The sequence below is a fragment of the Larimichthys crocea genome, chromosome XI (assembly GCF_000972845.2).
Source record: "Larimichthys crocea isolate SSNF chromosome XI, L_crocea_2.0, whole genome shotgun sequence".
In the NCBI taxonomy this organism is placed as follows: Eukaryota; Metazoa; Chordata; class Actinopteri; family Sciaenidae; genus Larimichthys; species Larimichthys crocea.
Genome location: NC_040021.1, coordinates 23,121,849 through 23,145,293, shown reverse-complemented (window position 1 = coordinate 23,145,293; position 23,445 = coordinate 23,121,849). Strand labels below are relative to the sequence as shown.

The 23,445-nt window shown below is 45.9% G+C and overlaps 1 protein-coding gene across 2 annotated transcripts; it reads right to left on the bottom strand.

Annotated features, from left to right (window-relative positions):
* Positions 1 to 747: 747 nt before the first annotated feature.
* On the bottom strand, positions 748 to 22,920 carry mta2 (metastasis associated 1 family, member 2). Of its 2 annotated transcripts, none has more exons than XM_027283882.1 (19): positions 22,902 to 22,920; positions 22,227 to 22,396; positions 15,220 to 15,287; positions 13,989 to 14,082; positions 9,497 to 9,614; positions 7,749 to 7,812; positions 7,524 to 7,641; positions 7,304 to 7,406; positions 6,744 to 6,843; positions 6,335 to 6,523; positions 6,104 to 6,178; positions 5,966 to 6,024; positions 5,761 to 5,861; positions 4,704 to 4,843; positions 4,343 to 4,571; positions 4,143 to 4,232; positions 3,924 to 4,042; positions 3,495 to 3,637; positions 748 to 3,368 (listed from the first exon to the last, which is right to left on the bottom strand). In XM_027283882.1, the coding sequence occupies exons 2-19, from the start codon at positions 22,252 to 22,254 to the stop codon at positions 3,215 to 3,217; spliced, it is 1,992 nt and encodes a 663-aa protein (XP_027139683.1). In that variant the 5' UTR covers positions 22,255 to 22,396; positions 22,902 to 22,920; the 3' UTR covers positions 748 to 3,214. The 2 variants fall into 2 exon arrangements, with proteins under 2 accessions (XP_027139683.1, XP_019129074.1); XM_019273529.2 differs by lacking the exon at positions 22,902 to 22,920 and adding an exon at positions 22,549 to 22,888.
* Positions 22,921 to 23,445: the final 525 nt, after the last annotated feature.

The window sequence follows — 23,445 nt, the reverse complement described above, 5'->3', positions numbered from 1 at the left end:
AATCATGTCCTCACATCCTATCCTCAAATATTTCTTGCTCCTTCTACAAAGGAGGGAACATGAACAACGTGCAGCATTGAGTACATACATTTATTATCAACTGTACTGCAGTAAGTGTAAAAATACCACTGAAAATGGAAAAAAAGAAAAGAAAATGAGGTGACTAAAATTCTGACATTGTCTGTATCCTTCATCTGATTTGAACTGTAACCTCGCTGTGATTTTCTGCATGTTGACTGGGGGCTGACTTCAACCAGGAGGCTGCGATTGTTTGTTTTGCTATTAGAAGCAGAATTCTCAGTAAGGAAGCCAGGTCCCCATCTATATCAGAGGCTACATGCAGTATGTACAGTGCTGGAAAGTAAAGTCAATACCCAAACCCATGTTTCCTTTCCTTGAATATTCTTCCAGAAATCGAAAATCTTTGGGCAGTCCCAAAAATATGTGTAAAGTCCCCACCGACCCACAGCCCCTCCAACACATCAGAAGTATTACTGTACTTTGAGGTGATAGGTGGAGTGTTAAAATACTTCATTTTGATCTTCCCATCAAACTCCCTCCATGTTGTCCTGCTTTGAATATTTCTTCCCATCGTTAATGTTATTTTCTTTTTGATGTCCAAATGTTCTTGCTAATCTATGGAATTTAAGGTTGTACCAGAAAACTTGGTGGACTAGAAGACAGTGTGATGTGAAGCTGTGAAGAGGTTGCTCAGTGGAGAAACACAGTGGAGAAAGAGGCCGTAACTGACCACGAAGAAAAAAAAAATCTTTATTTCTTTTCTTATCAAGATACATTAAAGGATACAGAGACATTGGAATAAAAAACACTTGAGAAAAAGTTTCAATTGTAGCATGTTTGTCTCTCCATCATACAAAAATCAGCACCCTGTCCCTTTTGAATGTCACCCCTGGTTCAAACGACCCCCCCACCCACCTCATGAAGGAGAGCAATGTTTCACATGTACAGTAGCCTATTAGCGCCATCTCCACAATACTGGAGCAGAATTACACACTTTAGATGTAAAAAAGTTTAAAATATGCCAGTTTTCCACTTTTCTTTACACAGATTAGTATTTGCTACAAACTCAACACTTCAATTTCTTGATTTTTTTTCCTTTTGAGAAATATTACAAAGCCCACATTGGGACCGAACTTGCTTATAAAACCAGTGGAACCCCTGGCTGCTGTGGGGATTCACAGGCATTATAATTAGCCAATTAACGACTATTAACTTTTAGTACTCACCCTTTGATAATGGTACAAACGGGGAACTAAAATAAAGCAAAAGCTGAGACAGCTGAAGATTCCTTTCACGTAGTCTTCATACCCAATCACAATCAGAAACATCTCGTCTGCTCTGCATCATCAGACATTCACAGAAGAAGATCAAGGCCGTACGACTAAAGTTCACAACGAATCAATTCTGAGACGGAGCCACTCTTAGCTCTCTTTGCAACTTTAATTTTTAGAACTTTTGGGCCTTAATTGCCTTCTGTACATTTACATATTGCTGCTTTATTAACAGACTTATCAACTGACCAGACATAATTGTGTCAGTTTCATTTGAACCAACCAAACAGTACATTGTCAGAAATGCTGTGGCTTTAGTCTAAACATTACTTCAGGGTTAAAAGTGTCCACTCAGCATGGACGTCAACCTGCTTTGCTTTTTCTTTTTTTAAACACACTATGGCTTCATTTTGGATTCTCGCAGACTCAAACACAGTACCTCAGAGCCAAATGTGTTCAGATCAGGACGTGACACAGGAATTTGTGCAACTCCATTGGTAACCACAATTATTTCCTCAAGACTACAAATGATCCCTCCTACACTGTAAACCTACAGACTCCAATGCTGATCTGAGCAGTGATCCTCTCTCCCCTTTCATACCAGACTGCCTGTTCAAACATCTCGGGGGTGAGGTCAAGAGAATAGGAGTCGGGGTACTTCTCTCTTCAAACCAGCTAAAAGTAACTATAAAAGTATGACAGGAGACAAAAGACAAAACGTGGCTCGACCGCAACAACAACCCTCGTTCAGTTTCAGAAAAAAACAACTACTGTAATGCGAAGGTGGAGACGGTATGGAGAACAAGTGAGCACAAAACTACCTGAAGCAGTCACGAAGGGATTAGAGAGACGGAGGTCAGGATTCAGTTCAGGCTCCACAGGCAATAGAAAAATCAGGATTCAGTGAACGCACCATAATCCTGATACTGTGTGAATCCTCCACCACTTCAGGTAGATTCTGAACGTGACTTTTTATCAACAAACTAAAGGAGCTGGATTAGTAAGAAATCAGTTCAGGGTCTACAACCAGAAAGAGTAAAAGTATGTAGAGCACGCGGTTTAACGGTGGCCTGTTGGTTATACAGTCACGATCAAAACGTTGTTCCTTTGTTGGCGCTTTTGTTCTGCACACTCTCTAACCTCTCACACCACTCCTGTAGCTCTATGCTCACTCAATGTGTTTCACACTGAGTGCCTTCCAGAAGACGGGATGGATGGGATGAACCTGTAACAGGCTCGTGTCTGGCTCCTGACTCATGATGACAAACGTTACAGACTGGGAGAGAAATGTAAAAAACGGGGCTGTGTGCACGGCCAATGAGCTACAACGAACATCCAGTCAGATGGAATGGAGTGAAGGAGTGTACGAGTGAAATGTTCCAATCAGATTAGACCTTCAGCCTGCTGCAGCTGTCCCCACACCGTCTCCCACCCCCCCTCCCTCCCTCCCCAATTCTCCATACACACTGCGGGCGTCACCTCTTACATGATGCATATATTTACACAAAGATAGAGACGTGGAGGAAAAACAAAGTGTGCTTTATCACCATTGTTTCAGGATGAGAAATATCTTGATTTAAATTACACATTTAAAAACAGACGGCATTGAAAAGGAGCAAAAATGATTCTGGAATAAAATACTACAAAGCCCAAGGTGTGGTGTGAGTGTGTGTGTGTTCAATGTGATGGAAATGTACAGTCATCAGAGTGTCGTGTGTGTGTGTGTGTGTGTGTGCGTGTGTGTGTGTGTGTGTGACGTAACAGAGGACTAAAGAAAAAGGACGCTGAAAAGAGGAAAAAGAAAAGACTACTGGTATGGCGTACTGTGCTGCCTGTTAAGTGGCGGCCTGAGCACAGACCCGACCCAACTCCCACCCGACCCCCCCATGTCCTGCTGAGAGACCCTGTGTGGCCCTCTCCCTTCAGTCTTCCAGGACAATAGGTTCGCTGGTGCTGGAGGGGAGCAGGGGCATGGCCAGGGAGCGTGGGGGTGGCGGCAGCTTGATCCGGACCAGGAGATGAGGCTTCCTCGCTGCCCGTCGCATCTCTGACTGGGTCAGATGTTTCCTCAGAGCCCTGGTTGGAAGAGAGTGCCAGACTATCATCAAACTGTTGTCCAGCACGTGACCGCTCTTCATGCACTCACAGTGATGGTTCTGTCTGTCATGAGCTGACAGACTGCTAAATTACAGGAAAACGTACCTGGTGTCCTTCGTAGCCACAAACACGACAGGGTTGGGCGCCTCCCCCTGGCTGACTTTCTGCCGCTTGATGACCGACTGAGAGGTGGTCCTCATACCTGAAGTATATGGCCTCCCATTGGCTGGGTAGGGCACCCCTGCAGCCTGTAAACCAATGAAAGAGCAGGAGAGTAAATCAACCATTTTGTTCCACTTAAACAGACAAACAGCGAGCTTTGATGTGGCTGACACACCCCTGGTTTATTTTACTTGATGCTATACAAACCACACTGCGCAGTAGAAGGGTGTTATGGGTAACCACAGGAGACACATTTCAACAACACGCTGTGCAAACTGCACGTCAAGAAAGCTGATCACCGATTTAACTCCTGTCAGGCGTGTGTGTGTGTGTGTGTGTGTGTGTGTGTGTGTGTGTGTGTGGAGTACTGACGCTGTCGAAGCCTCTCTTTCCCAGCAGGCTCTGGCCCACGCGAGGCTGGTTGGCCTGGTTCCTGTTGATGGGTGTTGGAGGTCCTCTGGACGCCTTCAGTTTGAGAGGAGCTGTGATGGCTGCAGAGACACAACAACAGTCAGACTGGACCGAGGACAGACAGAGCTGCTCAGAACTCAGACACCTGCTGACAAGTGAAGTCACATGACGTGCTCTCACCTAAATCCTTCACGATGGTGGCCAGTGACTGTCGAGGCACCAGCTTGCTCTTTAGAGGAGTTTTTGTGGCTTTGGGCAGCCGGATCATACCTGAGGAGAGAGACACAGTGTGGTTTAGATTTATGTTTTCCTGTCTAACCTCATCAATAACATGCAGGAAACTAGAGTGAGATCATCACAGGTAAGTTGCGTGTACGTACACTCAGCCTTGACGGCGTTGGCATTGATTGAAGCGTAGGGCCGCCGTGCAGCACGATGAGGCTGCAGGATGTCCTCGCACACGCGCCGAGCGATGCGGGTCAGCTTAGTGGTCTGCAGGATGAACGTCTGCCGGTTCTTGGCCAACAGCTTGGCTCGACCCTCGTTACGGGTGAACGGCGACATGCCTTGGACCTCCTGGCGTGTCATGTGACCGCGGGGGCCCGACTCCTGGAAAAAGAAAAAAAAGGGGGGACACTATGAGGGACACAGCTCACCTTGAGACATGTTGACTCTTGTTCACAGGTCAAGTCTAACAGTAGTAGGAAAAAGATCCCTTAAGGAGAACGGAAGGAGACTTACTGAGCCAGCTCTAGCAGCGCCCTCTAGCTGTGTGGGGGTCTTCAGGCCTCCATACTTCTTCCAGTAGATCCAGCAGGATGCACACAGTCTGCACTGCATGTTGGGAGGCCCCCAGGCATACCACTGAGGAGACTGGGCCGCTGGTTTGGTAAAGGGAGAACAGTGTTAACAGAACTACACACATCGCACCCAGAGAGATCACAGCCCTGGGCATACACACACAGCTTGTACGTTATGCAAGAAGCACAGGTACACACAGATTTGTTCTAAAGTCTACAGAGGGAAACACTCGTTGACTTCAGTCCAACAAGAACAACATACCTATTGTAAAAATCAACATTCTACACATGCTGCGTGTGTGTGTGTGTGTGAGTGTGAGAGTAGTCAACAGTGTAACATCAGCTGGAATCACACGGTGCACAAACATTCCATGTGTGCTTCTGCTTTAGCAGAATTAGAGGAAGAGCTGTGTTCAGTCTGAGCTCGGCTGTTATTGTCTTTACAGTCTTCTGTCTGTGTTTTGTCCCTCACACATTACAATGTTTCTGCTCAGACATGGATTGAATGACGCGGATGTTTAAACAGACTCTGGCTGTAGCTGGAGGGATGTGAACATTTGCCACAGGTCACACGTGGTGATGTCCGTGTCATTGTCTTTGCTTCCACAGTCGTTTTTCATTATCGTTGCCAAAAGTTGCAATTCACTGCAAGGTGCAAGGGAGGTGCAAGTTGCACCTCCCTTAGTTACGGTTGTTATGTCGGACCAGCTTGACCAAAAGAAACAGGCTGATGCTGGTTTTGTCACAGTGTGTAGTAGATTCAGAGTGCGACAACTGTCAGCATTGCTTGTGCACTGCAGTGAAGGGCTCACGCTTTTTTTCCTTCTAGGGCTCAGTGCTCTGCATACATCGTGTACATCTTTACCTCGTACCTCGTTTAGCTCAGCTCGCTCAGCTATTGGAGCACAGAGTAAAAAGGGGCGGGACTTAGGAAGGGTAAGTAAAACAATAAAACATGAGACAGTTGCGCCCCCCTTTCTTTCAGAGTGTGTACTTACTGTGGCAGCTCTCACAGCTGAGTCCTTTCTGAAAGCCTGCTGCTCCGTTCATACCGGGCTTGCTGCCAGGAACCATGATCTGATTGGGGTTGGGTTTGGTGCTGGTGAGAAGAGGAGAGTGTGGAGAGAAGAATAAATACTCTAACAGTGCTCAACTGGGGGGGGGGGGGGGGCACTTTCTGCAGCAGTGTACAGGAACACTCACTAGGTGGGGATGTACACCTGCTTCAGCTTGCTGTCTGCCTCTGCTGCCTTTAGTCGTTTCTGACAGAGGAAACAGGAAATGAGTCAAACATGTAGTCAACCCAAATCAAACAGAGCTTTCAGAGATTCTGTGGCTTACCTGTTGGATGTAGCGGTCGGTAGTCTTCCACATGTAGTAGAACTGAACCACACTGGCTAGAGACTTCCAGGGCAGCTGAGAGAGGAGATAAAACATTCAGAATTCATCCAGGACAGTTCTATTCAAGTCCACATCACACCAAAGTCTACAATGAAGGTGTATCCACAGTGAATACTGGACATGTACAACAACATCAGCAGCTGGAAGAGGCAGCAAAAGAGGGGAGCTTACAAAGTCCTGGCGGATGTCGTTGAAGTCTTTGCCGTATTTCTCCAGAGCCTCCTCGAACAGCATGGCCTCTGAGGCGCTCCACTCCTCCATCTCATCACGGCACAGCACCGGACCGCCCTGAGGGACCAGTGTGGACATGGCTTTGGCCAGGTCATAGTTGTTCTTCTGCAACGTGTCCATGGCATGGAACTGACAGCAGGGAGAAGGTGGTGGAACGTCAGTGGACACTTATTATTCCATGCTTTCATTAAACTGTCAATAAGTTACACTTATGAAGGCCTTAGATAAATATTAGAGCCAGGCTCAGCAGACTCTAAGAGACCAAAGAGGACGTTGACAGAGGAAGACAAAAGGAGAGAGCGACCGAGCACACACTGAAAACACACGCACACACAATCAATAGCCTCACCAGTGTGATGTCTCTGGAGGCTGCAGCTGCGCTCATATGGAGGCTGGGCTGGCGGATAGAGCTGCTGCAGTCCAGGGCCCGAGCAAACGTCCCCACAGCTCTGAAACAAACAGAAACGGATCACTCATCTGTCGGAAGCCTCTTTACAGGATCATGTGTGTGAAGCTGTTCATTAAATGGCCACTAGATGGAGTCTGGCTCATGGACAAACTCACAGGCAGCAGGACGGTTCCCTCCAAAAGCAAAACTTTAAAAACACTCCTGTAGCATCACCACTGCTCCCATTAACTACAGTGTTAAATGTGTATTAGAATGCAATGTTTGGAATCTGTTATGTGTGTGTGAGCAGTCTCCACACACACACACGGTTATCTTACACTCCTACACACAATTTGTAGAAACCATGAACAAAGATTTTCCCATGGGAGATCAAATTTGTTGCCAATTCATCATTTCTTCCAGAAAAGCTGTCCTGAGGATGGCAAAGTCAGAAGTCGCCATAGCAACAGGACCTAGTGATGATGATGCAACTGGGTGACAGATGGCAGGGGAGTGTTTACCTTGCCACCACCAGGAACTGGTCGATCTGAGGGTCTTTCAGCTGGTTGTTGGGGTCCCACACCTTGGTCTCCAGCTTCTCCTGGACCCGGGTGTCTGATTCACCTGAGACAAGGATGAAGTGGGTCAGCTCTGTACTGTTCCTGCTTCATTACTCAAACAAACAGCTCAAGTAACGCCTGAATTAAGAAAACATTTGTTTGCCTTGTGGCCCCTACTCACCCTCGGCTAGCTTGTCTGGGATCTCTGCTTGGTACTTAGACCCCACCCGGATCTCGCCTTGGTCTGCCAGCAGGGTCTTCTGGACTGGGTCGAACACCAGTGAGTAGAAGAAACAGTCCTGGATAGAACACACACACACACACACAAGATTACAGCAGCTTCTTCTAACTGTTCATTCAGAGCCTCTGTATTAAAGTGACACTACGGTGACAGATGGTGTCTTACCTCTTTGTCCAGGTATCCGGCCAAGACGTCTGTTTCATTGAGGAGAGTGACGTTACATTTCCCCCTGGGGAGACAGATGGAAGCATTTAGAGACGAGCAGAGATGAGTGTGGACAGACGCTCCACAGTCTCAAAGGTTCAAATAAAGGTTTGATACAAACACAGGCAAATATACAACACCACAGCCAATAAGAATCAAGCAACTCTAGATCGTACAACTATGCTTAGTGCTGCCAAATGAGGAATAATAAAACATAATCCACATGATGAAGTCAACAATGGAGTCACATTTGGTCTTCATGTGTGTCAAAGACGAGAAGCATGTCAGAGCTCTTGTTGTGGATCATGTTGTACCGTAACGTGAAATTAGCTAACAAACCAATCAAATGAGAAAACGTCTCCTGAACACACGTTGGAGCGACTACAAACAGAGCAGTCGTGTGTGAGGACATGGCTGCTGTAAAGACTGTTGAGCAGGATTCTTTAAGAATTCTGCTATGAACAGACTTTATTACAGAGCAGCGTGCTGCTGCCTCAGCAGAAAAACACACTGATCAGTATCACACTAGATGATGAATGATTGAAGATATTGTCCCTTTATGACTTTTTCATTCTAACAATATGCTATTTATCTTGTTATAACAGGAAATGTTTCACATTAGAACTTATTGGTTTAAATGATATTTGTGGTGTGGCAGCACAGCTCATTCTCTCAATGTCTTGGAAAGTTCTAATATCACTGTTCAGAGGCAGATTTGTCTGTGAGCCTCCTTTTATGGGTGTGTGTACGTCACGTTCGACGCAGAATGAGCAATAAAGAAAAACATTGTTGAACTTTGGTGAGCCGACTAGTTTATTAGTATCAATACCTGTGTGGAGTGTAGCTTAATGCACGAGTCATGTTTCAAAGACAGATAATGTATTCATCAGGTTTAAACTAAGAAAACTGTTGTCTCAATTTGCATCATTTTGTTTTGTTAATAGGAGATTTGAGACACGTCATTTCTTCAGGATTTAAAGGGAACATACTCATAATCCTGATTGCCAAAGAGTTGGGACGCGGTGTAAAGTGTACATGAAAACAGAATGCATCAAATTCAGAAGGAGGAGCTGCTTTGTTGCTAACAGAGGTATAAGGATAAGGAGGGGGCAGCGTCCAGTGTGATATAACTGCATCACTGTAGCATCACTCAGCTGAACAGGATGAGCAACCCTCTCTAAAAGGTTCATATAGTAGAAAGTTCTGTGCTGTCTGTCTTTAGCATGAAAGAAAATCAGGCTGTGAAGCCGACTGATGTGGCCAACTGTGTAATGACGGCAACGGTGCCCGTCACATGGCCCAGAGAGACTGTTTCCCAGCAGCTTAGAATGTGAAAGAAGCTGTAAAATACAGTGTTGGAGCTCAGACTTTGATTCATTCGGTACAGAATTAAATTGTTCAATTTAGAGGAGGGTTAAACTGGAAGTTAGCAGCTCAGCCTCTAATGCGCTGGCTCTGTGAGCCATAGAAAGTGGAAGATCTGGGTCATTTTACGCCTGAAAAATTGAAAACTTTTTGGCTGTGTGTCCCACTGAGCAGCTTCCATAAAAATTAACACTGTATCCTTCATACATCCATGGTGGAACAGCTGAGAAATGGCTGTAGCAGGGACCATTTACTCAGCGCTTGGGTCCCGACTGTGCCCAGCAGTAGTCTGGATTCACACTGAACTGCAGCTGTGTCGGTGGCTCCGGTCTGTAAACACGTACCGTATGTGAGTAGCAGGTAGAGATTCAAACTGTCGAGACAGGAAGAGTTCTCTGTGTTTGAGCTGGTGTTTCTGTTGTTCAGACAGCGTCGGCTGCTTTGACTCCTCCTCGAACTCTCCTGCAACACAAACACACCGGTGTCACAAACAGAAAGAGAGGACGTACGGATGCAGACTGAGGAAAACATGAACTCAACAACAACAACGCACATTCACAGCTGCAGTTTGTGCACTGACAGAAGCTGAATGAAGGCTTCATAGAGAGGCCTCCTGGTGGCTGCTGGGCAATGAGCAGGGTCTTAGGTCACACAGCAGTGACAAACATGAGCACGTCTGCTCTGCTGCTTTCTGCAACGATGGATGCTGTCATTGTCCACATTTAAGCATCCAGCAGTTACTCCTCAGTCTCTCACACACCGTGCTGTGTTTCTTCAGGGGCAAGTGAGACAAACTGAAACATAAACGCACACACACACACACACACACACACACACACACACACACACACACACACACACACACACACAGGTGTGCCTCTAGGTGCAGGTACAGGTCCCTGAGGTGCAGGAGGGCTGGTTGAGCTAAAGCCTGGTACCTGCAGCAATGGCACACCTAAACAAAACTACAAATCTGGTTTTATTGACTTCTGTCTGTCAGAGGTGACAGAAATATAGTCTACTGTTCAAACATTGTGCCTGTTGATGCCGGGTGTCCTCTTACTACCTGTGGGTGCATTCCACCACTGCAGGTTGCAGTGCAATGTTAAAATCAATGCTGAGCTGCTGTGTGGTCAGAATGTATTTCTCTGTGGTTTCTGTGATGAACTGATTTGATTTGTCAGCATTTTGTGATTGATCAAGAAAACAGACGTTCCTGTTTGGTCATCACTTCCATGAACATTTCTCAACAGATTTTCTAGAAAATATACTTGATGTTGATGTACTACAGTACAATCTGTCAACAATGCACACTTGCATTTATTAAATTGATGTCAGTACACTGTAAGACGTCTGTCTGGACGTGGCCTCTGGCCTCAGACCAGCTGTGTTTATAGACACTTTTACTGTGCGGACTTCATTTCTGACTTTATTGCAGCAGTTAATATTTTGTTCATGTGCTTTAGAAGAGTTCAACAGTCATCACGTGATCAGGTTAATGAAACGTGCTCGGACTTCTGTGTGCCGTCCATTCTTCAATGAAGACTTGAGAGGGAAACGGATGAATTAAAACTGTGTGCTTGATCTTTGCCAACCACTACGATGCACGGGCCCGCCCACACACACACAGTTATTAATGGACCAACTGTAAAACAATGCTTCTGGTTCACATTACCACACCCATGTGACACCCATGTACAGCCAGTAAGAGCTATGAAAAATTTAAGCCATAGGCAGCTGTGTGTGTGTGTGTCTGTGTGAGATTGGCCACTAGATTGCGCATTCCTAATTTCAGGCGGGTGAGTAATTTGTTGCAAGCTGGAGGGGAGGGACTATATCGCTCCATCTCCGTGGACTCCACCCCTGCACTCAGCCACAGGAAACCCTGTCAGTGAGGGCAAGGGACACACACACACACACACACACACACACACACACACACACACACACACACACACACACACACACACACACACACACACACACACACAGATAGCTAGCGAGAGGGACGGTACCTTAAGCCACACCCCTTTTCTGTTAACCTCTCAACCCCCCTCCCCCCTCCTCCCCCTGTCCGGCTAGTCCCTGCCAGACAAAGTAGGAAACCCTGTGTACCAAACCTGAGGCGCCCATCCCCCCCAAAATGTATCCCCAACTCCCTCCACACACACGCACAGACACACACACAAAGAAGAAACCACATATACACAGAAGGAGCGACAGGCACTTAAAGCACACATGGCATAACAGTAACACACACTCACATGCATACACACACATTTCCTTCGCCCCGACAGAGACACAAGGCAAGTCAGAATTAACCCGTTGTGTGCTGTGGCCCTCAGGGACAGATCAAGGGCCTTTTGTTCTGCACAAAGAATTGATGTGTGTGTGTGTGTGTAGAAGGAGGAGGAAGAGGAGGGGAGAAGTGATGAAAAAAAAGTGAAGATAAAGTGAGCTTTAGTGTGAACGCGCAGCAGCAGAGAGGAGCTGCTTCACTTCTTCATCACTGTTACAGGATCACAGCGGGCCACACTCAGCAGACCTCACTGTGTCCCGGACAGGCTTATGAAGAAAAACAGGGTGGGTTAAGCGGGCCGGTGCTGAGGCCTGAAGTTTTGGAAAAGGTTCGGGGGACGGTGCAGCAGTAAAGCTGATCCATGGCTCTGATCAGCTGTTAAGACTCACCATTCAAACTGTTACACTCAAGTTCAGGCCCTACTTCAGAAACACTCGTCTGAGGGTTCCTGTCAACAGTCACCGGCTAGGTGCCTCATTGGCCAATCAAATGCAGGCGAGTGCATGTTGAAATAATAAATAAACCCATTATTAAATAAGAGGATGAAAGCTAAAGTTCCCATGGAACAGCGACCTCGTTTTATGGTCTGGATGCCTGCTCATCCAGCCATGTTCAGGTGCTAACTGACTACAAGCATCACTGCTGATGCTGAAGCTTGTGTGCTGCTGTTACTGTATCACACATTAATGTTATTAGATGAAGCCCTGTTTGTGAGGCAGACGGCTCCGTGTCTTAAAAAGCATGTCAAGGCTGCCACATGATGAAATAACAAGCCGTCCTGTGAACAAACACTGAGCATCTGTGTGCGGAGCCGAGTACAAAGAAGAAGAAGAAGGAGAAAAAAAAAACCCACCATTAATGCATCCATTTTGAGGTGTGTGTGTGTCATTGTCTGGAGCACTGCGGCCTAGAAGGGCGGGGGGTGGGGATCGGTGTTGCTGTCAGGGTGGGGGTAATGAGTGAATGTGATCAGGCTTCAGTAGTCTGCATGCCATTAGCACCATCCCACTACCTCCACCCTCCCACCTCCCACCTCTGATCACATACAAGACGAAGGCTCATGGGCTGAATCAGGGTGGAGTGGGAGAGGGGCGGTGCAGACACATACTGAGACAATACTACTGATATTTTTATTGGACATTATCATTCTTTGTATTGTTAGTGTATATTATAATGAGTGTGATCATTTTTCTGATTCAGTGTAGTCAGCCTGCTTGACATTTAGTCTTTAGATGAACATTGTTATTAGTCATAATCACATTTTAGTCATTCTTCATAGTTTTAGTCATTGAAAAATCAACTTTAATCTGCTCAGCTATTCAACAATAAAGAACATGTCTGTTTATCCAGTCTGAATCTCTCCACCTCTGTAGTCCTGTGGGTGGAGAAAAGAAATGAGAGTCCCCCTTGGAGACTGCTGCTGTGCTCAGCCCCGACATTCATGCTACTATAAAGCAGGTCAGGTCACTACACCTCACTTTACTTTGACTTATTATTCATTCATTTCAAAATAAAGATCCTTTTTTAGCTCATCATCATCATCTCGTCCTGATCATGGAGAAACATATTTCATCAAAGTTGTCTATGCTACTACTATTAGATACAGAATGCTGCGGTGCTACAGAGTGGAGGGTCGTCTCACACAGATGATCTTTGACTGAGTACAAACAAGACATCAGTTCTGTCATTGAGTACAGACCAAGAGATAGCAAAAGAACACATACACACACACCTATAGTTTTACACTTTTTAATTACTAACGTTACACTGCCGAAAATCAACTCTTCTTCAGCGCTTTAAAACAGCCCACATGACCCGCCTTAGTCTCACTCTGACTGGCTCTCACTCATGGCCTTCATTGTGAGACTGGTTAGGATAAGATCAGAGTAAACCAATCCTTAAGAGTAAGGCGGGGTCTTCACCATCCTTCCAAAAATGTCCAATGGGATGCTGCAGGGTCACATTCCAGTCCAGCCCAGCACTTTAAGCTGGATCTGATACTCACTATCAGAACAATAACCAACAGTGTTGGTCAACTAAATCTACATTCAAATGCCCAGTCTAGTCAGATAAACATGGACTGAACATGACTAAATAGGACTTAAACTGACATGAACTCTTGATCTGAGGACTAAGACTAAACCAAAAAAGAGAATTCAATAAATCAAGACAACATGAAGCAATTTGCAAAGTCAGTCCAGGCAGCAGCAGTTAGAGGCTTTTTTCAATACACACTGACGTGTCATGTCCACAGCTTGATACCTGAACAAATAAGAAATACACACAGCTGTCCCTTTAACCAGTCTTTGTCCAATCCAACACTCAGCCTTAAACTCAAGTGCTCATCTGACTTTAACCCCGGAAGTTGGTGTGGCGCAATTTACAACATAAATGCTGAAGAGGTGCTTTGAGGCTTTTATGTGAAACACAATGAGGAACAGGTTCATTAAAGGCAGCGAACCATATCATACCTGCTCCACACTGAAGAAAACAAGGGAGGAGGAGGAGGAGGAGGGGCCTTTCTGCTTCATACTCACTTGCATTGCTGTCGGCCAGGGTGTTGAGGTTTCCTGAGATGTCTCGCCTCCTGAAGAGACACACCACCTTGGCCTCCACGTTCCCATTGGCTGTCTGTAAGTGGAGAGTCAGTGGTTACGAGTTAGCAGCATAATGAAGCCCTGCTGGAAGTACCTCTGTCACAAGCCCAGCTACCATTTAGCTCTCTGTCTGTGCAGCCATGACCACATGCTTTAATTAAACGCGTACGCTAAGGGTTGATTAGAGGCCCTAACTGGGCTTCAGTACCACTGACATTTGATTTATGCCGGGTCACATTTCAGTCTTGCTTTTCTTCAGTGTGATTCACAACTAATCCAACACTGAGGCGAAACCCCAGATTTTCCCATTCATTTGAGTGGGGCTGCTGCGTTTGAGTGCGTGGTGAGATTTTCATTGCACAGGTCAGTTGAGATGACGGTGCATGTTTGCTGTGTGACGTAGCCTCTCCTCTAAAAGGTTAATGTTATCAAATGACTCCCACAATAACGAAGCTGCTCTGTGTTTGGATCATATCATGGTGTGACTTCTTTAACCTTGTTTACATGCAGACTGCTGTTATGACAAAGACCGGCAGCACTTTGTGTGTGTGATGATGAAGAGTTTCATTCTCCCTGGACTGGCTGATCAGAAGAGGAGCCACACACACACACAGAGCTTCCCTCCACATTCCAGCCTGGAGCTGGAGAGCTGGCCACTCTCTCTCTCTCTCTCTCTCTCTCTCTCTCTTACTATCCATTCATTGTGCTCAGCAGCCATTAGCACTCAGGACGATGCAGTCCTCCTGGTGCTCAGCACAAGCCCTTCAATGTAAGAGTGTTACATAAATGAGCTTAATCCTTTGACTGGGAAACAAGCCTGTGTCATATGCTGCTGCTGTTATATAAGTGACTCCTGTACCAGTGTCCTGTCATTACAGAGGCCACCATTGGCCAACAGGTAAACACAGCAGTGTGTGTGAATGATGTGTATGACCAGTATATTGAAGTATGATTTAAACACACCAGCAGAACTTTCTGTGTCCATGGTACAGAGCATGGCGATGGTCTACAATAACATGATACATTTGTGCCTCATTAGATAGTGACAGTAGAGACACAGGAAAGGCGAGTATAGAGAGGGGCTGACGGGTCAGACGTGAACCTGGAACACTGCTCAGATAAAACTTTATACTGGACATGGGGGGTCCGAAGAAGAAAGAGAGGCACCGACCTTGTTGAGCTCTTCTATTCTGCGTATCAGGTATGGGTTGCTGGACGAGTTCTCAAAGTACACATAATCTGTGGGAAAAAAAGAGAAACAAAGATTACACTCATGTCACGTGCACAGGGGAATATACTACATATTCTAACGATACATTTTAGAGCTCATTCAAGCACATTTGTAGGGGTCTATGCTGCATATACACACACACACGTTATTTAGTAGTGTGTAGCAAATGTGTCCGAGCCACAACAACAGGCGCGCACACACAAACAGCTGTGTGGGTTCTGTTTAAGCAGACGAGTCAGTACGACGGAAAGCGGATGATTCATATCACCACTGGAAACTGGAAATGATGTGTTCATTTGCATAGAGGGGGGAAGTGAGATCTGATCACAGGTGGTCACTAGAGACGCACTCTAAAGCCGCTGTGAACGAACATACATGAAGGCATCAGTTCAGAAATACATTCCTCATATTTGATGAGGCGTACTGAAGAAAAGATATCAGTAATAACGTGTGAAGAAAACATCTGAGTGCACGGGCACAGTTGTTGATGAACAGTCTCACAGTTCAGACAGCAGCAAGTCTTCCATGCTAATAATGAACCAACTAACAGAGCCATTACATTTGTTTCCATACATAAACAGATTTTTACACTGGGCTGAGTTCTATGGATAAAAATAGAAAGTGACAAAGTGCAAAGGAAACAGCTGCACTACATAAATGACATGTGACTTCAATATTACTGAAAGGATGAAAAATATCTGCTGCATCATGTTTTCATCTGACTGAAGTTTTTTAACACTTCAAATCACTGTGTTCTTCTGTCAGGTTTGATGCTCCACCTCCACATGTTGGCTACAGCTAGGGTTGCAAAATTCTGGGAATTTTCAAAGTTGGAAACTTTCCATGTGAATTAACAGGAATTTATGGGAATAAACAGGGAATTTACAAAATTGAAGGTTGGTCCTGAACAGTGAATTTAAATATAGTTGTGGGAAATATCATCTGAAACCAGATTTCATGCAGGTCCACTTGAATATCTGCTGTTCCTCAGTCACATGCACATAGCACACTGCTTACTGCAGGGCTATTGAGGCCACGCCCCCTTCCTGCACAGGTGATTTCTGTACCTGGACCACACTTTAGAGCCCAGAGCACACAGAGACTATTGAAGACATACATTTGAGCTCGTGGACTACATAATATTGTTCAATAAAATAATTCAAACTTGATAAAGTTCTACGTACAAATAAATCTGTTGAAATGTTTTTTAATTGTTTTATTTTGCATGTCTGCTTATGACAAAACTAAATGTTTAGATTTATGTTTGGATATGATACACTTTGTTTAGATTACCCCCAGTTAAACACGTAATTCTAACACATTTCCATAATTTCCATGGAGTTTCCAAAATTCCCAAGCTTAACCTCTCATGGAAAGTTTCCAGAATGTTTCCATCCCTTAGCAACCCTAGCTGTAGCTGGATGTAAACTGTACACAGAGGTGGTGTATTTTATGTCACAACACCAGGATGCATTGTGTTCTATGTGAGCTTACAGTGTTTTTGTAACCTAACCTAATAACTTCATGACACTTGCCCCAGGACTGGGGCATCCCAGCTGCCACACTATGATGCTGCATGACCAGTGTGCAACACACTTTCAGTGCACCAATAAAGAGTTGAAATGAAAAATATACTCCAGTACTATGAGTTTGTGTGAGGAAAGTGAGGCTCACGGGCAGGTTGTAGTCCCTCGTTGGGGGATCAGTGTGTACCAGGTTATCTGCAGTATTCTCTATGTACAAATGTGTGTAACATGAACAGCACAGAGCCGGCTTAAACTTCAACTGGGCTGCTGATACAGTGAAATGAATGGAGGGAGTCACAGAGAAAGGTCTTACACTGTACCCATTACCAGGAAATCCAACAGCGGCCATCAGACCCAGGAGTTAATCTGATTCTCCTGTGTTAATGGGTCAGGTTGTGGCTCTGGTGTGAACATTATGCAGTCAGCCAGCAAGTGTCCGTTCAGGAAGTTTCTCTACGTCACGTCAAAAGGTCAAGAGGCCAGCAGGCGAGTTAAGAGCAGGATGATGGCGGGTCAGATGAGCCGTGTCATGTGAGACAAAGCAACTCAAACACCTCATGCTAAGTCTGTGCTCTGGTGAAGGAGTGCACTTTATCCTGGCCAAGTGATGGCTGAGCATGCACTCTGTGGATCACCTGCCTACTGTCACAGATAATGTTGCCTGGATGCTGCAAGCAGCCATTCAGGTGTGTGAGGCAGCTTTTGACTGCTTATTACGATGATCAGCAGACAGATTCAAAATAAAGTGGAGAGACAGAAGTGGAATAAAAGTAGCAGCACACTGGAGAGGGCAGAGAACACCTGAAGGTGTAGTAACAAGGGAAATCCTATAAGTCGTGTTCTAGTGAGATGCTACGGGTGAAGCAAACTGACGGTGCTGTGGTGCACAGCGTGTGTTACTCTGATGAGAACTCTATGACGAACAGAGAATCCATCTCAGCCTGGTACCAACATCCATCTGAAATAACTCTGATCAGATCTCAGCCGGGTCAACATCAGCCCAACAAGCTGAAGGGTCAACTAAGCCCGCCTCTTCAAGCTGTCCATCAAAAAGCTAGAGGAGGCCATAGCACTGACCTGAGACCTGTTCACCAATCCACCAGTTCAACAGGTCGTCACAACTTTAAAGCTTTTCCCTTGCATAATACAAAAAGAGCACGTGCTGCATGAGGCCCCACCATGTTTGTAGTTTGTATGTCGTCATGCTTTACTTCATGCAGACTCTGTTTCAGCTGTTTATAGTTTGTCTGTGTGTCGTGTGCATGTTGTTTTTTTAAAGAATGAATCCAGAGCAGACTTTAGTTGGACCGTCAATACTCTGAGGCCAAAAATGTCCAACATATTCCATATTACAGCCAACTGATGCCTGGGTTCAAAGGTCAAACTCAGTGTTGGATGCTCCACCTGTGATTACAGTGACATCTTTGTGTTTACCCAGCTCTACATGACAAAGACAGGCTCATGGCCTGCATGCCTCTTATACAAACACAGCTCCACGTCAGCCATGTAAGTCTTTAATGTAACACTGCACCCAGGCCCAGTTACAGTTGTAATTTTAAGCTTGTTTTGTGCACATTAGTCATGATTTATGCAAAACAGTTGGCTAAATTAGCCCTTCATTTAAAAGAGGTCATTGCACTTTGAAAGCAGTTTGTAATTAGCTGACTGGATTCTATTATTTTTGGGAATATGTTCTCACAATAGCAGCTGTTGGCAGCTTTAATAGAGATATCAGCCTTTAAACAGCGTATTGATCAAACCTGCCCATCGTTCACCATTCATCACACCACCAGCACACGCACACAGGGCGCCCTTGTTCTGCTCGATGCAGTTCTTGCACAGCAGTGCGGCTTCACGTCAAGCTCCATCTGGTCCACCCACGAGCAGGGACAGAGAGCCCTCAGGAGGATATCAGTGGGCTTCTGATGCATCACCACGAGCAGAGACGGAGAAGGAAGGATTTCAGACAGGGAGAGGATTTCTTGCTCTACTTAGCATGCCGATGTACGGAGAGTCTGGCCCGAGAAGCATCACCTCCGTGTGCACAGCGAGGGGAAACACAACAGCAACACATTACATAACACTGGCTGAAGCACCAAAAGGGGATGTGCACTCTCGTGTGCCTGACATGACTAATTCTAGCTCTGAAGACAAAGTGATGGTGAAAGGAGGGAATTATTCTTTTATTCCAGCCCACAATCTCTCAGTCTTCCTGCCCAGTGGGGAAAAAATAAAAGAATGATCCAGTTCCACCAGCGCTGAGGCCAGCTCAGTGTATCAGTGAGAGAGGGGGGCTGATGGATCAATGATCCAGGGAAAAAAACACACTGGACTTCAGAGGGTCCACACACACAGACACAGACACACACCCCTTATAATCAGGTTGCTGGTGAAAAGGTTTCATTCCATGAATCAAGGAAAGATGTCTGCTGAGGAGGGGCGGCCATGAGTGTTTGTTGTGGACGTATGCGGCTGGAGTGGCGCAGTGTGCCGGGTGCTCGAGGGTGAATGAAGAGGAGGAAGCCCTTTGACTAATCTCTGGGGAAGATAATGATCTTACATGCAGCCTGAACACTGTGTGCTTCTGGAGGACTGCTAACACACAGGCCTGCAGCCGGCTGCGGCAACACAGACCCTGACTGGGCGCCAAATTTGCGGACACTGGCTTCATTAATATGACAGGTTCAAGTGTGACAGCACGGCCACTGAATGCACTTATTGTTCCTGCATCACACAGCTAAACTGCTTCACCTTGTTACTGTGTTGGCTCAATCAATTTCCAGGTCATTACATAATGCTATGCTTGTTGCTCACTGCGATATCATATAGGCTAGTCTTAGCATTACGAGTTAACTGTGGAAGTTCCACTGCACACACACATGATCCGGCAAGCTGGTGAAAAGTACAACTTTCTGCAGCCGACCAACAGCACAATCCCCCAGCATGCCTGTTGACTGCACACAAGACGAGACGTGATGTTCTTCATGGTGAGATGAAGCGCTCTGAGCAGCAGGCTTCATTTGTACATGTCCCATTATATTAATGAGGAATAAACCAAAGAAAAATACAATCCAGACAAACCGCCCAGCACTGCCTGGTTATCCAGCCTGGATCTGTGGAACGTTGACTTGTTCATGGACATTCAGCTTACTGTGCTGTTGTTGTGATGTCAGCTGTAGCAGCAGATGTGAGTGTGTCTGTCTGGAGCTGCTGCCTCTCTGCAGGTTAGCTGCACAGCAACAACTTCAGTGACAGTTTGCAAAACCACAACAGCGCTAACATTAGCCACATCCATTGCTGCGTGCCTCACGGCGTGTCATGGTGTGGATTTCTCCAGAATCACTCACCCGACCTTAATGTTGTCCACATGGCTCTCAGTACAGAACTACGGGCCCGCCTGTATTCAGGGTTACCATCACAGGATGTGCGGCTGACACGAGCAACTTATTGTAAAGATGCAACTAGCAATAAGTTGACCAGCTGAGTAGTAGCAATCTTATGGCAGATTTTAAAAAGCTCCGTAACAGCAACACAAAGCTTTAAGTGCTGTTGTTTCTTTGACTCATTCTACACGTGCACAAAAATCACAGTTCCTGTGAGAAAGCCTTGAATTAGTTCCAAACTATCAAGGCGTTTCCAGGACACTTGAAACACATTTTGAAAATTGGTCCTAAATAATCACCACATATGAGGACCGTACCTTAGCTGTGCTGTACTCCTCCAGCTGCACTACCACCAAACCACTTCTCACTCACTTCTCCACACACACACATATAAAAGAATGCAAATGTGCTGATGGGATGTGGAGTTACTTTACAGAACGAGAAGCCACAGTGGCAGAGGGGAGAGCATTAGAGAGCCAACACAAACACAGCGAGGCTTCATGTGTCTGCAGACTACAACAGGAAACAGACGAAGTGTTTCTACAGCAGAGCACAGGCATCAGTGTTCAAACTGAAACGTGATGCACCATGGGAAAAAAACTATGCAAAATGATAACAAACAAGCTGACAGTGTGATGTGTTACTATGACATCCGAGCGAGGTGTTAACGTGAAGCGCGGGATATCTTGCAGTGCACGGTTTAATCGGCGTGACCTCCAGAGACTACACATACACAGCGATGAGCCTGTCTGCGGTCAGACCGGCCATCTCTGCCGCCACAAAACTGACCCAACAACAAGGTACACCGAGTCCTACCGGCGTCATTAACGCTCCGGGACAGTCACAAGCACCGAAAAGACAAAGCGACTGATCACGTCCACGGTTAAGCGCAGGTTCACCGAGTAAAAGCGGGCAGCAGCCGTGTCTACCGGCGTCTCGGCTCTCTCCACGGTAATAGTGACGTTTCAAAGCCTGGTGTTAGCACAGGGTGAGGTGGAAATCTTAATAAACACGCAAACAGCAGATATTTGAAAACGTGGAGTCAAAATTCACGTCATTTTATGTCAGAATGCATTTTGCTGCGATGTAGCGGCACACGACGAGCCGAGAGCTCTCTGAGCAAGTTAGTGTCAGCCAACACAACTTAGTTCTTCTTCGTGAATTAAACGCTACGCTGTTTTTCTCTTGCCGGTGTTTCGTAGTAACGGACGTTACACGGTATTAGACGAGGTAACGTCAGTTACACGTAACGAATCAAACACTTATCAGAGAGTGTTTCGAGAAGCAAACCGGCTAACACTCAGCCACATTCAGTCTGCAGCGCCAAGCTAACCAAAGTTAGCCGGCGCGGCTAACGCTATGCACGGTATGGCGGAGCGGTAATGACATGAGCCGGAGCTAGCCTGCCACCACAGCCGGGTGCTAACAGCTAGCAGCCGCGGTTACCCAGCATTGTATTCACTCCCAGGACGGGAACTCACCGTATGTGTGCGAGTTACACACTCACAGTCACAAACGTCGCATAGTACGGTTACTCGGGTTACTTGTGGCTACAAAAGCAATTCGGTAAAGTCTAATATTTCCCGGGCGGCATTTATTTTAAAACGTAATAGCAACTTTCGCTGCCGCCGGTTCACGCCGCTCGGCAGCCGCCCGCGGTGTGTAACGTATTTTAGCGGAGAAAACTAGTCTGGATATGACGGCGGCGTGTTGGAAAAGTTGATATTGTCCATAATTTAACTCTGCTTGGTGTATTAGATCCACGCCGAATGCAAGAGCGTTTCCGGCTCATTCCAGCAGTATAAACTAAGTCATAATGTCGGAGTTATTCGGTGAAGTCACATCACACTGTCGGCGGTTTTAACGGATTTGACGTGCTCTCGTGCACACAGTGGACGCACGTACGGACGCTAAGGCAGGAGCTAGCGGTAGTTAGCGGCTAACCGAACAGACAGCTAGCGGCTAGCTTAGCCACCTTGCTGCCGAAGCGAACAATCACGTTGTGGGGGGTGTCTCAAAAACGGAAAACATTCCTTACCTCCCACTCGGTACATGTTGGCCGCCATTCTCTCGTAACCTTTAGCAAAAGCAGTCCCAGGGTATTCCCCGCTTGGGTAGAAAAGGTCGATGGGGATCTGTTTTATTCCTTCATTTATCGCAGACACCCCCGCCGTGAAACAAAGCCGGCTCCGGGCACTACGAGCCGAGCTGTGGCGGGTAAAAAGTTGAAAGTTTCCGTTAGTAATGTTCCGGAGGTTATCCCCAAAAAATTCAAGTCTTTGTTTTCGGTCCCTCAGACGACCTTCCTCTCCTCTTCCTCTCTCACTCACTCATTCACACACAGCTAGCCTGTCTCTTACTCCACTCTTCCTCCCATCCTCCGCTCCCAGCTTCATCCTCCTCTTCTTCACCTCCGCTCAGTTCAACACACACACACTCCGCACACACTAAACACACACTCACTGGCCCCCTTCGCTCGTGCGCAAATCGTCATCTTCGGAGATCGTCGGCAATCTCCGGTATCTTACAATTAACTTTTTCACTGTCCATGTTTAATAATCAGCCTGTTTCTAATATAAAGCACACACACACGTGTAAAAGTTCACACATTTTAAAGTGAGTCCAAAGTGATTCTCGCGCGCTTTCTGCAGACTAAACGGTTATTTCGAAAACTGATGGGAGATGAAATAAAGTTTCTATCACACACACACACCGATAATGAAAGTCAGCTTGTTGTCAGGGCAGACAAAACAGGAAACTGGGAATGTACACACACGCACGCGCGCACAGTACAGACAGTGAAAAGAAGTGTCCTTCAAAATAAAATCCTGAAAACAGGCACACTCTTCCTGTCAGAGGCTTTAAGTAATGATGGTGGGCTGAACTGCAGGTGGAGCAGGCACTGTTCTCCACTCTGTAACACTCCACACCTCTTTACATGCAGCCACGTCCACTGGTGAACTGCAGTCACAAGATATGTATGAGCTGAAAGCATCAAGCAGAGATTTGAGTTCTGAAGCGTGTTACTGATGGCATGTTGAGTTTAAATTTGAAGTTGAATTTATGAAGCAGTCAGTCAACAGAGAGAGAGACTTTAGTTAAAACTGATGAAACAGTGAGTCACATTATGCTACTAATTACAGTTCACATCAGTCAAAAATAACTTAAATTTGACTGAATACGACGACTTAATATAGTCAAGATTTTCTGAGCATTTTATGATATATATATATGTATATATAGTTGAAAAGGCTTTT